Genomic DNA, 15,501 nt, shown 5'->3' with positions numbered 1-15,501 from the left:
AACAATTAAGAAAAGTCTAGGTAATCTCAAGCTCCTTGGATTACTATAGCCAAATTAAGGATTTAAATCAAAGTATTGCACCATTGGATTCTAATGATATGTTCATCAAAAGTCAAAGTGAGGAAACTTTAAGTCAACCATCTCTCTCTTATTGATTTTACATCAAACTCTTATTTTTGTTGCATTTGTTTATTTAAATCATAGTTAATTCTAGTTTGTTTCAAGTATTTCAAAACACCAAAACCCCCCATTTTATTTTTATTGTCATTTTACAAGTATTTTTACAAAGAGATTTTTCATAAAGTTATAAATTGAACCAATCTTCGTGGATTCGATCCCTTTACCACTATACACTATTTTAGTGTGTAATATTTAGGGTTATTATTTGTGTTGGCCTCGACAACCACTAAATTTTTGGCGCCGTTGCCGGGGATTGGTTTTGATTTAATCAGTTTGTTTCTCTATGCCTACATCTCATTGTGCAGGTACTCTAATTTAAAACCCCGAAATTAAAAAAAAAGTATGATTTGGAAATGAACAATCCTTGCACCGAAGACCAACTTTCTGAGCTAGCTCAATTAGTTATGATGATTGAAAGTGACCAAAGTGTGCAACCCACACCTCTTCTTTGCGATTTTTGTGCCCAAAATGGACATCATTCTGACACGTGTCCATATTTACAAGGAGAATGGGAAGAAGTGCAAGATAAGGGATGCTACTACCGGTCAAACCAATGGAGTTGTGATCAACCTCAACATGATCAATGGTGGGACAACAACCAAGTTTGGGGAAATAACCATTACCAAAACCCATACCAAACATGGGGAAATAGCCAATACCAACCAACTCCACTATTCCAAGAACCCTATCCTTACCCTCCTCAACAAACTGAAACACCAAGCATGTCCTTATAGGACATTGTGAAAAGCATTGCCAATTCTACCCAAATTTTCCAAGAAACAACTCAAGCTACCCTCAAAAGCTTAGAGCAACAAATAACACAAATTGCTCAATCATTGAGTATAGTGGAAGCTCAAAAAAAATTACCATATGAAGAGAGCTCATGTCATAACGCATGTTGCATTCCTTTGAAAGATGAGAAAACTTTTGAGGGCCCAAGAGTGTTATATGAAGAAGAGGAAGAAGAAGTAGAAGTGGAAGAAGTTGTCAAAGAGGAAGAAGAAATTAAGAATGTTGTCAATGAAACTGTAAAGGAAGTAATAAGGGTTAACGAAAGAGAGATTGAACCACCCACTACCAATGAGAAACTAACTCTAGTGGTAGAACAACCACAAGATCCGGAAACGATAAATCCGTCAGACCCTTCAAAGGATACCTATCACGAGAAAGAAGACACCCAACCGGTCACCGACTCAACCACTATGTCAAAGAGGGAAGAGTTGGTCACCCTGATGAACAAGTACAAGAAAGAATATGGTTGGATGATTGCTATTATCAAAGGTCTAAGTCCGGTATGGTTCTCTCGTAAAAAGAAAGTCAAATACAAGAAAAAAGTCCCAATGGAGGTGTGGAAATTAAAAAATCCAGACACGGGGCAAATTTGCAAGGTTAATGGACATCGATTGAATCCATTCAATGAAGGTTTTGATTCAAATGTCCAAGATGTCATCCATTTGGATGCCCCAAAGTGTTAAAGTGAAGTTTGGAGGCGTCACGCCAAAGACGTTAAAGAAGGGCATTTTTGGAAAGCATTGTGCTTTCGTGTTTTTAAATTCGAAGAAAGAAGTTTGAAGATGTTTTTGGGATCCTCAAGGAGTTGTTTTTGAAGAAATCAAGAGTTTCTAGGTGTTTGGGGCCTTCCAAAGCAAGAACGGGTGAAAAACGAAGAAAAATGAAGATCATGATCAGGAGGTTGCGCGACCCGCATGCTGTTGCGCGGCCAGGTGTGATGAAGCGACATCGACCCAAGACTTAACTGCAAGGTCTGCGCGATCCGCGTGCTAAACTGCGCGACCCGCGCACTGTGCTGGGCAATTTGGGCTATTTTTGGCTATTATTTGACCAGGTGTTGACCAAAGGTTTTAATGAGTTGACCTTTTGACTTTTCTTGACCAACATTGGCCGAAGTTGACCCTTTTTGTCCCATAGATTAAAATGTTCAGCTTCCCTTCTTCTTCATTTAACCATCTTGACCTCCCACTCCATTCCTCTCAAGAATATAACCTTCCAGCACCCAACTTGTCGGAAAATGCAAGATTGTCGGAGTTCTACCAGTCGTAATTTCACGAGACCACCGCCACAGACATCTCCCGTCATCCAATCCTCCGATTTAGGTCATTTTTGCCCTTACGTTAAGCATTGAGGACAATGTTTGTTCTTAAGCGTAGGGTGGGGTATTTCCTTTTACTTTTTTCATGCATTTTTTAATTAGGTTGCACAACATTTTAGTTTTAAGCTATTATGCATTCAATCTTTTTATAAAATTCAAAAAAGATTTTACTTTCTTCTTTTCCACTTTTTATTTTTGCATAATATTTAGCTTAGGGCATTAACATTCATGCATTTTTGTTGTCTATTTATTCTCACCTCCTTGGATGCCATGGAAGAGGTTCATAGTTATTGTATCATTATTGGTCCAGGATCTTGTTGCTCTCTCACCCATCGAACCGAGACCACTAGCTGCAGTTTGGGATTTCATACTTGGGATCAGATGCTGGTAGCTTAAAGGGGTAAGTGATCATGGCCAGGTAGTTTTCATGAAGAATTATGCATACAATACTAATGACTGTAGGATATACTATAGCAATGGATGTCTTAGCCTGGCGGTCACTACCGCTGAGAGGATCACACTTGATCATGTTTGAACCGTTAGGATGAAGCACTAGTGCTTGTCCCCGAGTAGAATCCATATCCGGTCTCTTTACATCACCATATCTTTTTGCAATTTTCTTAGGATTTTAGAGAAGTCTTTTAGTCCGCATGTGGACATTTTCATTATTTTTGAAAAAAAAATCACAAATTTGAAGAGGAGCTTACATTATATCTTTATGCTCCACACATGGTCATTTTCTCGCTTAGACCATTCGGATTATATTACTACCCTTTCGGTTCCACTTACACACTTTAGGAACCAAATTTTGAGTCAAAGGGTTGTTATTACATTACCTTCAAGTATAACAAAAAAAAACAAAAAAGGGGCAGGCAAATTCCCAGCTGCAGAAATCTGAGAAGGGTGACCAGTTCAATTATTGAACTAAATCTTCCAACATTTTGGACACCCGGCGTTTGATATTCACTTATTTAGGTATGTTTTATTGTATATAGATCGAGTTGTTTTTCACAAATTGGTGATGTTATTGAGACTGTCGACTCGGATACTACGGGAGGTTTGGGCCAACACCAAGTGAACCGATTCCTACAACGGTGCCCGAGCGATTAAACCTAGTTACACATGAGAGAAACCGGCAAACATGAGATCAGAGTGTACACTTAAAGAAGAGCTCCACCCGAGCCCATCGAGCTGCTTTCTCCCTACTACAGATATTCTTCATTGTATGCATGTTCCATTGAGGCTACGACTGCTCATCCCTCCTTACTCACCTAAAGGAGTTATCCTGGCTGTGGTTTATGGTACCATTGTCATCGGATGAAAAATTCGTGAGGTAATAGCAAGATCAATTCTGACCATGTTGACTAACGGTGATCAGGTTCTGCGGCTTTATCCATTCTTTTTATTTTCTCTAGGATAGTTCATCCCAAGTTCATTTTAGTCCTGTCTTACTTGAGGACAAGTAAAGTTTAAGCTTGGGGTGATTTGATAGTTAGTTTTGTTTACTTCTTTTTATAGTTTATTTTAGCATATTTCATTCTTAATTTAGATAATTTCCATGCATATTTACCTTTTGTTATTTCATGACTACTTCGGGTACTTTCGAATCTTGTGAGCATAATTGCAAGTTTTTGGGTCTAGCGGAGCAGGAATGTTCGGGACGTATGGGAAGCGATGAGATTTGGTAGACAAAAATGATGTTAGGCTTGGTAATTGTGGAGATGATGCATGGAGCGAGCTTGATGGTTATTTGAAGGCTTGGAGAGAAATAAACTTTAAATTTGCAAAACGCGGGAGTTTATTTGAGCGTGCGTAGATTATTAACCGGGCGAGTTTGGAGGATTTGGAGAGGCCAAATTGGGCTTAAAATGAAGAAAAACTTGAAGAAAATGGGCTAGGAGGTGATTGGATTCGATCTGGGCTAGTGGGACATGCTTTGGAGGCCCAAAATCTCAAAGAAGCCCATGTCAGGCACCACCCGCGCAACCCACCCGCACAGCAGCATGCGGTTCGCGCAAGGCTCTGCAGGGGTAATTTCGAAAATCCATTTGGAAGGCTATTTGAGGAAGGTTGGTGCCCATCTTTTGTAGACTCTTGGACATCCGATTTTTGGAGATTCTCTCTGGAGTTTTGAAGACTTTGGAAGGCCAAGAACACTTGAAGAAGATCATATTTTTACCTCTTGATTCTTGCTTAATGTTTGGTATAATTTTCTCTAACTTTGTTTCTTTGAGTTTAGCCATGCTTGGCTAAACCAATCTTGGTTGACTTTTGGTTAATCCTTTGAACTTTTGTTGAATGTTGAAGAATCCATGAACATGTTCTTGAATCTTTATGGGAATGTTTTTTGTTTTAATATCTTATCATTACTTGTATGTTTTAGTTCATGAGTTTAAATGTGTTTGTGGTGATTAGTTGGTTAATTTCTTGATTAAGTAAAGGATCCTCAAATTAGCAAGCAACAAATGATTTTTGTGTTGTTTTTGCTTCACACAATCATAAAAACATTTCCTCCAAAATGGTGGTGAAAGCATTTGACCTCTCTTGGATTTGGTGACTTTTTGGTTCTTAATGCTAGTTGACTTTCACTAATTACATGCCATTTGGAATTAGTGACTTTGACTAAGGAAATTGTTATGAGCTTCTCTAGCCATTTCAACAATTAAGAAAAGTGTAGGTAATCTCAAGCTCCTTGGATTACTATAGCCAAATTAAGGATTTAAATCAAAGTATTGCACCATTGGATTCTAATGATATGTTCATCAAAAGTCAAAGTGAGGAAACTTTAAGTCAACCATCTCTCTCTTATTGATTTTACATCAAACTCTTATTTTTGTTGCATTTGTCTATTTAAATCATAGTTAATTCTAGTTTGTTTCAAGTATTTCAAAACACCAAACCCCCCCCCCCCCCCCCATTTTATTTTTATTGTCATTTTACAAGTATTTTTACGAAGAGATTTTTCATAGAGTTATAAATTGAACCAATATCCGTAGATTCGATCCCTTTACCACTATACACTATTTTAGTGTGTAATATTTAGGGTTATTATTTGTGTTGGCCTCAACAACCACCAATCCACGGCCAAGGTGAGACTATGCTCTACAACTTTCATTTAGACTCCGTCGGCTAATTTTGAATTTATTTTTATTATATTACTTTTTAGTAGGTCGGGATAGGAAAAGTCTGTTAGAAATTCATAACTTCTTCGTCTGACGTCTGTTTTCGTCTGTCTTTTCACTGTTGGACTACTATCAATGAGATCTTCGATTCTCATTTAGATTGTTTCGGCTAACAATCGCTCGATCTAAATTTCGAGTTTCAGGCTGCATACTGCTAAGTCGAAACTTAGAAAAATCATAACTTCCTCATACGATGTCAGATTTATACGCTCTTTTTATGCACGCTCTCGGTTTAACGTATTCTTCAATTTTTGTTTAGATCACTAAGGCTAAATATTGCTTTATCGTAAATTCACTATTTACGTCATTCTACTTTGTGTCGGTTGTGTCGCGAAACTTCGACAGGTCATAACTTCTTCGTTATAAATCGAATTTCGGCATTCTCTATATATTCAGAAACTTTGCCACGACCACTACAACTTCCTTCATAGATATTGAGCTTATTTAACATTTTATTTTTAATGCTTAAATTATCCTTAATTCAATTAAGTCACAACAATTAGGCATAAATCACATAATACTCAAATAATACATTCTTATTATTTCAAAATGGGTTACAAAGGCTAACCTAGACTATTACATCAACATTAATGCCTAGCCTGGAAACACGGGCGTTACATAACATCTGTCGATAAAAGGGCATACCAGCGAGATCAAACATGTCAAAAGAAATCTAAACACTAGAGTGTAGAAATGTCCTTAATCATTGAGGTATTGAAAATGGATTCCAAGCTCCATGTTTACCAAGAACAGAAAAGGAGCTCGAAATAATCTTTGTAACCAATGAGTTAAAAGGATCCAATCTTTGTAACCTTCGAGTTATGTAGTTTATCGTGAAGATACTCGAAGGAGCAAAGAGTTGTGAACAGAGAAATAAGAGACATGGAGCATTGCCTTGAGAATGTATTAATTGGATCTCAGATGGGAATCAGGGTAGTAGTGAGAGTGTTTATGAAAATTAGTCGTGCCATGCTTACCAGCTTCACCTTTTCTCATCGCAAAGAGATAGGTTACAAGAGGGGGAAAGAAAACAATTCAGAACATACAACCAGCCACCATTCTTCCTTTTCTTGTGTCATCCGTAAGACGCTCTGTGCCTTACAGCCTAACCATCACCTTCATATTGAAAGAAGCCAATGTTAAAGAAAAGATGTAGAGCCAATTTCAAGAACAACACATTGCAAAAAAAGGAAAGAAAAGATTTGACGCGCTGGTCTTATCTTTGATGTGATGGTTATTACATGTAATAATGCGGAAAATACCTTATACTCTTAAGGGTACATGCAACCTAATTTGATCTATGCCATAACTCTATTGAAGAATAGAGATGCACACAAAAACCGGATTAGCCTATAGGATCCGATCCGATCCGAAAACCAGATTTGGTCAAAACCGGTTTTGACCGAACCAGATCGGATTGAACCGGTCACCGGATTCAAACCGGATTGACACTTTGGACAAAAAATCGGATTATACCCCGGATCGAGAACCGGATTTGATTGAAACCGGATCCAAAACCGGTGTGAAACCGGATTTTTTTGTTACCGTTAGAAAACGGGAAAATTTGAATTTTTTTTTCTAGCTAGCCGTTAGAACTTAAAAAAAACGGCTACTTTGACTTTTTTTTTTTTGACTTTTTGGCACTTCTAAACACCTATATATACCTTTCATTTGCTACATTTCAATTTTACACAAAAAATTTTACTACTTATTTTCATAATACTCAAAAAAATGAGCTCGAAAAATTCAACCGCGGGTCAAGATTCGGATGCAATGGTGGTTAAAATCATACCAACCACTCGGAGTAAAGAAGTGTGGGAACATTAGGGTTTGTGTTTGTTGTCGAATGGGAAGGAAAAAGCGAGATGCAAGAAGTGCGGAATGCTTTTGGGAAACGATGGCAATAGCACGTTAAGGAGTCATACAACAAAAACTTGTCCGGCTGTAAAAGGTCAAAGCGATCCATGTCAACCAAATATTACTCCCGAAGGGTCGATCTTCATTTACAACAATGATGACCTTCGTGAAAGATTTTGCAAGTTCGTGATTCAAGAGGGCTATCCTTTCAACCACTTCGACAACCCACGATTAACAAGGATTTTGCCGGAAAAAATGCAACCGCAATACCGGCAAGTAAGTCGCACTTCTCTTAGACGTGATGCTTTAAAGTATTGGGATATAGCCAAAAAAGATATGCAATTGGGATTTTTAAATATAAAAACCGGTGTTTCTTTAACCTGTGACATTTGGTCCTCCACCGGTAGTTGTCCCAAAAGCTATCTTTGTGTCACGGCACATTGGATAGATCCCTCTACTTGGGTAACGAACAAACGAGTTATTGCTTTTGAACTTTTTGCGCATCCTCGCACGGGGGCAAGATTATTTGCAATTTTAGTAAGCGTTATAGAGACTTATAATTTACGCGACAAAATCTTCTCTATTTCGTTTGACAATGCAAGTAACAATACCGCCGCGGCAAAAAGATTAATTGCAAAATATAAACCTATTTTGGATGGCTCGTTTTTTCATACTAGATGTGTTTGTCACATTATTAATCTTGCGGTACAAGATGGTTTAAAAATGATAGATTCGGCGATTGAAAAATTCAAAACTATGTTAACTAGAGTTTTTGGAAAAAATAAAGCTACAATGGAAAAATATCGAAAGTTTGCCATTTCCATTAACGTAACTCCATATAGTCCTCATTGGGATTGTGACACTAGATGGAGTTCAACATGCATGATGTTTGAAAGTTTGACACGTCAAAGAATCGTTTTGCAATTATTTTACGACACAATTTCAAAAGGAAAAAACCCGGTTTCGGATTATGATTGGGATTTGATGGAAGAGTTTGTGGAAATGTTAAAAGTTTTTAAATAATCAACCACTTTTCTATTGGGTGTGTATTACCCTACAAGTCCGTTGTTACTAAATGAATTATGGTTGATGTCCGCACAATTAGAACGTTTTGAACAAAGAAGTGAAATATTTGTTTTGGTTACGAGACCAATGAGACAAAAACTAGTCAAATATTTCAAAGAAATGCCACCACTTTTTACTTGTGTCGCGGCATTAAACCCATGTATCAATGTTACGAGTGTAGAGGCTTTGATTACCAAAATTTCTATGTCTTTAAATTTGCACAAAGATAACTCAAACAACATCCGTAACCAAATAAACATTTTTAATGATACTTTTACTAATTTGTTTGACATTTACGCTACAAAATATGGCAATATGTCAAACACTTTTGCAAGTGTAACCGACTCTACTAGCGGTGCATCGGGTAGTGGTGGGGGTCGAACGGATTTTCATATCGACCTCTATAACTACCTTTTGGAGGAGCAAACCAAAAGAGCATGCACATTAACGCCTAGTAGCAAACTTGGAATTTATATGGGTTCAAACTTTTTAAAATTCATGAGTGCACCACAATTTAAAATTTTGGATCTTTTGGCTTGGTGGAGAGAAAAGGAAGCACAATTTCCTATTCTCTCCGTCATGGCCCGTGATTTACTAACCGTTCAAGCTTCCACGGTAGCTTCGGAATCCGCTTTTTCTTTTAGTGGAAGAGTTTTATCAAAGTTGAGGACGAATCTTACCCCGGTTGCACTAGAGGTTTGCGTTTGCTTGAAGGATTACTTGGATTCTGTGGAACGTATACAACACTTGGCATCACTAGAAGGCCCACTATCACAAAATGTTGAACCGGAGATCATGGATGAAGAATATGCACAAGGCTTATCAACACCTCCGGAAGACGAAGACGATGACGATGAAGTCGAAGACGAAGACGGGGATGAAGAATATGGCATTGATGAGACCCCTAGTTACTTGCGTGGCGGTTGAAGAATAATTAAATGAAGGCGACACAAAGTGGAAGACCACAAAAACTATTTACATTTGGCTAAATGTTAAAATGCCACTTTATTATTATTATTATTTAACTAGTTTAAAAACTCTTTCTAATTTGACGTTTGATGTATGTTTTAACTATTTTAATGTACCCATGTTGCATTTTGTGCTATATTTGAGGTCCAAAAAATGTGTATTTAAAAAAAAAAAGGCAAAGTCGAATCGGATTTCGGATCGGATCAGATTAAACCAAATCAGATGCGGGGCTTGGAAAACCGATCAAATCCGGTTTGAAACCGGTTCGGATTAAAGGTTGAATCAGATTCGGCGTGACATCATCAAACCGGATCGGATCGGATCGGGTCTTTGTGCATCTCTACTGAAGAAACATATTATTGAACAACAAAACTTCTAAACCCTAATGGAAATCTAAATTCACAAAAGGAATGACATACCTTTGATTTGTTATTATAAACAAATCCTTTGATCCAACTAGATCAATCCAATATTCTCTTGAAAACTAGCTTCAATTGTGTGCAAGCCTCTAATGGGTTACACCCACAACACAAGAATCCTAGAAGATTTAGGAGAGAGGGGAGAGATGTGTAGATTTTCGGATCTGGTATGAGGAGGAGCATGGCTAAAAATTCCTAGGTATAAGGCTCTATTTATAGCTGATTAGGAAACACCTAGAAACTCTAATTTGAACATAAAATAATATTATTTCAAATAAGACGGTTATCTAGTTTCTTAATTATCTACATGAAAGCTTCTAGAAGGCTCCAAGAGGAGCCTCCAAACCGTCCAATAGGGGAAGGTTCTGGAACCTATCCTCTGTTCAATTTTTGAACAATTACAGCTATTGCCCCTTCTACTTTTAATTAATTCTAATTAACCCAAAAATAATTCTAATTAATTCTAAACTAATTATAACTATTTCAAATTAATATATTAGTCATATAATATATTAATAAAACCTTTATCTCTCTCCTATAATTAATCTAATCAATTTCTTGGCTATGAGGGCAACCTAAAAAGGAATTTACTTTTATTCATCAACATTATACCAATTTTAGTTAGGACCTTAGACACCTTAATCTAACAGTCTCCTGCTTGGATAAGTCGCTAACTATAAGTGCTCATACAACATCGAATAACCAGTAAAGAATGTTTTCAAAGACACTACCAGACTCTATTGGTCCTAAGATAAGTGATCAATTATTCCTTCATTCTTCCATATATCAAATGAACATGAAACATGGATTATAATCAATCTCTTGTTCAAGATTTTGTTTCCTGATATTCTCATTTTGAGATAATGTCATTACACTACCAATTGAACACATCAACTCAGTCCGGACTAGACCCAACATTATAATGTCAACATCAAAACATTAAGGGGCCCAAAGATATCACTTTTCCTATTAAGGAAAAAGGAACAAATAAACTTCAACTATATAATCATAAAATCTCACTCATTTAAGTCATACATGGAAATACCCTTTATAGCACCCAGTTACGAGATGCGTTGGAGTAAACCAATGCACAATCGAATCGTAAAATATGACTTACATATATATGTTTTAAGAATAAAGGATATTATCGTATTAGAATTACTTGTGATTAAATCCATAAAGTAATATCTAAGTAAGGGTTTAACCAATACTCAAAATCTCTATTTCTAAGTACTCATGAATTCTGTAGCAATCCCAATGCAATGTCCACCCCTTATGGACAATCTACAAACAAGTCATGACATTCTTAAATCAATACTTACTTCCAAAGTATGTCGACTGTGGTGCTTTGGATAACTCAATATTCAGGAAGTAAAACATGCAAAATGAAATGTAATAGTAAATTAATTGACAAATAGCATCATACACATTGAATATAAAGAAATCTCCATTTAATTAATCACTATTTAATTACAATTTTATTGCTATATAGTTTCAAAATAACATCAACACTAACATAGAAAATCTACTATCTTCTCTCAGTCCAATGCTCCTAGCATGCTTAACCTTGCTCAAACCCTTCATGAGAGGATTAGCATGATTCTCTTCTGATGATACACGAATCACCACGAGTGCACCCTCTTCAACCTTATATCTAATGTAGTGATATTCCTCTTGATGTGCCTAGATTTACCATGATCTTTAGGTTCTTTTGTCAAAGATACCGCACTCTCATTGTCGTAGAAAATCTCCATTGGTTCTTGGATTGATGGAACAACTCCAAGATCCCCAATAAAATTCTTTAACCACATAGCCTCTTTTGCTGACTTTCTTGGTGTGATATACTGTGATTCACAAGTAGAGTCAACCACTGTTTGTTGCTTGGAACTTTTGCAAGTTACTGCTCTACCATTTAACAAGAAAACCCATCCAGATTGAGAATAAATATTATCTCAATATGTTTTAAAACTGGTGTCACTATACCCACTAACCTTAAGTTCATTTTTGCCACCTAAAATAAGATCATATCTTTTATTTTTTGAAAATACTTAAGAATGTTCTTCACTACAGTCCAATGAGCTAAATAAGGATTTCCTTGATGTCTGCTAACAATGCTCAAAGCATAAGCTACATCAGGTCAAGTACATTTCATAGTATACATGACTGATCCTATAGTCGAAGCATATGGAGTCCGACTCATAGTATCTATCTCCTTATCACTACCAGGGCATTAAGGCTTGCTCAACTTAACAATATGATGCATGGTTAAGTCTCCATTCTTGGAATTTTCCATATTGAATCTTTTCAATATTTTATCCAAGTATATACTATGACATAATCCTAGTAACCGCTCCAGCAAACGTTGGAATACTGTTAAGTATCAAGAGTATGTCATCCACATACAAAACTAGAAAAGTTACTACGTTCTAACTAGCTTTGACATACATGCAAGATTTATCCTCACTTCTAGGAAATACAAACTAATTGACCTTTTCATACAAGCAAATATTTCAGCTATAAGATACTTATTTCAGTCCATAGATGGACCTCTTAAGCTTGCACACATTATTAGGGAATTTGGTGTGTCAAAACCCTCAGTTTGAGCTATGTAAACATCCTCAGCCAGTTTACCATTAAGGAAAGCAATTTTGACATTTATTTGACATACTTTATAGTCATAGTGAGGTGTTATAGCAAGCATTACCCTAATTGACTTAATCTTGGCAACAGGTGAAAAGGTATCATCATAATCAATCCCTTGGGTTTGAGTAAAGCCTTTTGCAACCAGCCTAGCTTTATAAATATGTACATTACCATCCATGTCAGTCTTCTTCTTGAAAATCCATTTACACCCTATTGTATTTTAACCAGGTGTTTGATCAACCAAGGTCTACTCTTGGTTATCATACATGGATTAGATCTCGATATCCATTGCCTCTTTCTATGTAGCAGCCTCGGGGCCTTCCATCACTTCCTTGTAGTTAGCAGGCTCATCCAAATTTACTAGTGTTGCATCAGAAATAAATGTATCACCTTCTGCAGTTATATGGAAACCATAGAATGAAGGTGACATGTTAATCCTACTGGACTGATGAAGGGGAAACAAGTTGTCAATAGGGTCAACAGTTTCATTCTCAGATTAAGAGCTAGTATCTTCAAAAGTTGCTTCATTGGATGACTCTAGAATCTATTCAAGATCAATTTTGCTCCCACTACCCTCTTTGGAAATTAGCTCTCTCTCTCGTGAAAGACTCATTTTCGAGCTACAAACACAACGTTGTCACTAGGTCTGTAAAACAATTATCCAAGGGATTTTTGTGGATAACCAATGAAAAAACACTTCTCTTCTCTTGGTTCAAGTTTGTCTAAGGTTTCTTTCCTAATGAGAACCTCACAACCCGAGACCTTGATATGCGTGAGTGAGGGAGGTTTCCCTATCGACATTTCATGAAGTGTCTTGGCAACTTACTTAGTTGGAACAAGATTGAGGACGTGGGTGGCTATTTCTAAGGCATATCCCCAAAATGATATTGGAAGAGAAGCACAAATCATCATGGAATGAATTATATCACATTTCAACTACACAATTTAGTTGTGGTGTCCTAGGAGGTGTCAGTTGTGAAACAATTCCACGTTCCTTCATATATTCATTAAACTTGATACTAAGATACTCACCACCTGTATCAAATCATAGCATCTTTATCTTTTTTCCTAATTGGTTCTCTACTTCATTCATAACTCTTTGAACCTTTCAAAAGTTTCCGGTTGATATTTGATCAAGTAAATATAATCATATCTACTATAATCGTTAGTAAATGTAACGTAGTAGCAGTTTTCATCCTTTGTGGTAGATCTGAATGGTACAGACACATCTGTATGGATTTGGGCCAACACATCTTCACCTTTTTCACATATACCAATTAAAGGTAAATTAGTCATCTTCCCAAAAAATAAGACTAACATTTATCATCGGATTTTGAGTCAAACAATTCCAACACTCCATCCTTTTGGAGTTGGGCAGTGTATTTATTGTTGATGTGCCCGAGACGATAATGCCATAGGCATGAATTGTCTAAACTATTATAAGAACCAAGATTATACAGATGTTTGCCTAATTAATTTACACAAACAATAGTTTCATACACACAATCACAAGGATAAGCTTTGAAAATAGATTTACCATTAAAATAAACTAAGATAGTACCATCGTCATTATCAAAAGCATAACGATATCCTTGTCTAAATAAAACATGAAAATAAATAATGTTTCAATCCATTTATGGCGAATAGCAACAATTATCCAAATCAATCCTTATACTATCAAACATAATCTCATAAGTCCCAATCCTGGTAATAATCGATCTTCGTTTGTTCCTCATGATTAGGTTCAGCTTCCCATGCTCGACCTCTTCACTTTCCTTTAGTCCCTGTATATAAGAACAAATGTAGGAACCACATACGGTATCAACAACCAAATAATTTGATGTACATGTATTATTGACTTGAGTAGAATACGTACCAAAAGAAGAGCCAGTTGCTTTAGCCTTAGCATCTTTCACATCCTACAAATACTTGGGGCAGATTCTTCTCCGATGGCCCTTTTAGCCACAATGAAAGCACATGGCTTCCTTTGGATTAACAATAGGAGGAGTATCGAAGTTGGGCTTTTCTTTTGATCTACTGACTCTCCATGATGGACCTTCCCTTTCCATTTGGATTGGTAAAGGGCCTTTCTCTTGTTTCCTTTGTTATGTTGGACAACCATGATAGGGGCACTTGCAAAGCTGTTGGAAAAAGACTTCTTCATTCCTACATCGGCCGTTTGCAACATATTGTGAAAATCAATCAACATGGTCTCTGTATTGTTCAAATAATAGGTCAATATGAACTGATCATAACTACTAGGCAGAGAGTTGAGGAACATGTCGATGGCAAGGTCCTTATCAAAGTTCACATATATATTTTTCGATCTTTCCACATGACTCTGCATTTTCTGCACATGAGCGCACACAGATTCCCCTTCTTTCAGTTTGCACGCCATAAAGGACTTGACTGCTTCATAACACTCTTGTCTTGCCTTCTTGTGGAACATTTGAGGCAAGGTCGTGTTAAGTTCATATTGCAAGTAATCTTCATAAGTCTTATGGAGCTCAGGTGCCATAGTTGCAATCATAATGAAAAAGACTTTTATGGCATCATCCATGTGTTGATCATAGTCAGCAATATCCTTAGGAGTGGTAGTTTCTGTGTTGATTTCTGGAATTGGACTAGAAAGAACATACTCTTTGTTATCATAGCGAAGCATCGTCTTCAGATTCCTCATCCATTCCATGTAGTTTGGACCGACAAGGTTGTCCTTAGAAAGGATTGATACTAGAGTGAAGTTGTGGTTTAATGGAGGAGGAGGAAGAGGAAGTTCACCAGTTGATGACATTTCCCTAAAAATAAAGACAATATTTTAGTTAGTTGACTCAATCCTTGATATTTTAACCCAGATTAATATTTAAGGCTAGGATCCAATAATGTAATTCAAAATTAAGAAAATGGATGTCATAATCAAATCACGAATTCGTTTAAGGTATGTAATTCATTTTACCAATTTCAATCTATATAATATTCGTAGATCATTTGAGATTCATTGAATCTTATCAATGACATGTTTAATAGCGATTATGCTCTTCAATTTTGTGATTGAGATATCGAGGATCACAAACAAGAT

The 15,501-nt window shown here is 36.6% G+C and overlaps 1 protein-coding gene across 1 annotated transcript; it reads right to left on the bottom strand.

Moving 5' to 3' along the window:
• Positions 1–14,337: 14,337 nt before the first annotated feature.
• Positions 14,338–15,216, bottom strand: LOC145098945 (uncharacterized). Its single transcript, XM_079036534.1, has one exon. It carries the CDS (start codon positions 15,214–15,216, stop codon positions 14,338–14,340), a length of 879 nt encoding a protein of 292 aa, XP_078892660.1.
• Between the last annotated feature and the right edge of the window lie 285 nt (positions 15,217–15,501).

The sequence above is a fragment of the Lactuca serriola genome, chromosome 4 (genome assembly GCF_051521515.1).
Source record: "Lactuca serriola cultivar US96UC23 chromosome 4, Lser_US96UC23_V15, whole genome shotgun sequence".
NCBI lineage: Eukaryota > Viridiplantae > Streptophyta > Magnoliopsida > Asterales > Asteraceae > Lactuca > Lactuca serriola.
This window is presented reverse-complemented; position numbering and strand designations above follow the sequence as displayed.

What these genes read in the sequence shown, in the direction of transcription:
- LOC145098945 (XM_079036534.1), bottom strand. Translation starts at nt 15,216, where the DNA reads ATGTCATCAACTGGTGAACTTCCTCTTCCTCCTCCTCCATTAAACCAC.